We start from the raw sequence: 1,582 nt of genomic DNA, 5'->3' as shown, positions 1-1,582 counted from the left end.
GGGCTCAAGCGAGTCTCCTGCCTCAGCCTCCCAAGTAGCTGGGACCACAGGCGCCCGCCACAACGCCCGGCCATTTTTTGGTTGCAGCCATGGTTGTTTGGCGGGTCCGGGCTGGGGACTCGAACCCGCCACCCTAGGTGTACGTGGCTGGCGCCCCAGCCAGTTGAGCCACAGGCGCCGAGCCGAAAAGATTTTTCTTAAAGGTAGAATTATAAGTATAGTCCAATGGCTATTTATATCAACAGAGCTCTCATTTATAAATAAAATCACTCAAAGAAAATAAGGTACTAACTCTTGAAATCTGAAATCATTACTAGCAACTCTTCAAACCTTCCTTTTATAAAATCTATCTACCTATGTTCAAAACTGAAATTAAACTTACCAAAAATAATTCTATATAACTTTGGTTATAAAGGTAATAGCTGGTTAATAAAAGTTATTCTGTTTACTCACGGAGCTTGAGTACGGGTAGTATATTCTTTGAATTCACTATCATGAATAGTGAAATAAGGTCGGAAATCACTGAAGTACTTTAATGGAGAAATACAGCTGTGGAGCAGGACAAACATGTAAAACAAAAGACACAGAAATTAAAGCCCCTACTCTGTAACCATGAAGCATCTATACACACGGTATATATTCAAAAGGATAATTTATTTATTTCTATAAACAGTAAACTCATTTCAGGGAACAAAAAAGACAAATGGAAATATATAATGCAGAATGGTATACTAAAAGAATAAACTGGGTTTGAGGCAGAAGATAGGCTCTACTGTTCACTATGTATACCTTTGACTAAGCACTGACCATTCATGCAAATAACATTTATCAAGGGCCAACTTCATGTAATAAATGAATGTGCTTGTCATTTAGAACAACAAAAACATGATTCTAGCCCTCATGGAGCCTGAATCAATTTTCTCATACATTAAATGGTACTATAATAAGCACTATGTTCTGAAACGGCTGTTGTGTGGATCAATGTAATCATGTTTGGGGACACATACTAGAGATAAGAAAGTGCTGCAAATATCACCAACAGGAACCAAATATACTCACTTAACAAGTGCCAATACAGTCTCTGAAGACTCCGATGGTGAGGGTGCCATAACTACAAGGGGTTCCCCCAACAGTACCAGCTCCCAAAGCATCTGACTATGAAGGAAAACTGGGCAGAAACACCTGAAAGGTATTTATAACAGTAGAATATTTTATTTATCCACTCCTGTTTCTTAAATCCCTATGTAATCATCTAATATCTTCACTTTGATATACATTTTCTTGCTATTTATATTTTGATTTGATATACAAAATCATTTAGAACACAGTGATGTACAGAGACATACACGTCTTATCCCCATATAAATCTATCATTAATTTGACTCATTCTAATGTTATACAAAATTAAAGGTAATATATTAAATTTAATTTAATGCATTATATTAATATACTTAATAGTACACACAGAATAATTAATGAACAATAAAAGCATATAATTATTAAATTGGGGTACCATGTGATAGATCAATTTTGCCAATAGTGCTTTGTTATACTTGAATTTCTTTTTTTTTTTTTTTTTTTT

At 35.1% G+C, this 1,582-nt stretch overlaps 1 protein-coding gene across 2 annotated transcripts in view; it reads right to left on the bottom strand.

Moving 5' to 3' along the window:
- Positions 1 to 1,582, bottom strand: part of DENND6A (DENN domain containing 6A) — an 81,663-nt gene that overhangs the window by 23,303 nt on the left and 56,778 nt on the right. For both annotated transcript variants that reach the window (XM_012802488.2, XM_023510713.1), the window contains exons 10-11: positions 1,060 to 1,182; positions 454 to 549 (exon numbers count right to left, since the gene is read on the bottom strand). In XM_012802488.2, coding sequence (XP_012657942.1) covers positions 454 to 549; positions 1,060 to 1,182 — 219 coding nt within the window. The remainder of the gene's footprint in view (positions 1 to 453; positions 550 to 1,059; positions 1,183 to 1,582) is intronic.

The sequence above is a fragment of the Otolemur garnettii genome, unplaced genomic scaffold, assembly GCF_000181295.1.
Source record: "Otolemur garnettii isolate 467f Iridium unplaced genomic scaffold, OtoGar3 scaffold00015, whole genome shotgun sequence".
Classification (NCBI taxonomy): Eukaryota; Metazoa; Chordata; class Mammalia; order Primates; family Galagidae; genus Otolemur; species Otolemur garnettii.
Note: the sequence above shows the minus strand (reverse complement) of the source record. Positions and strands in the feature narration are given on the sequence as shown.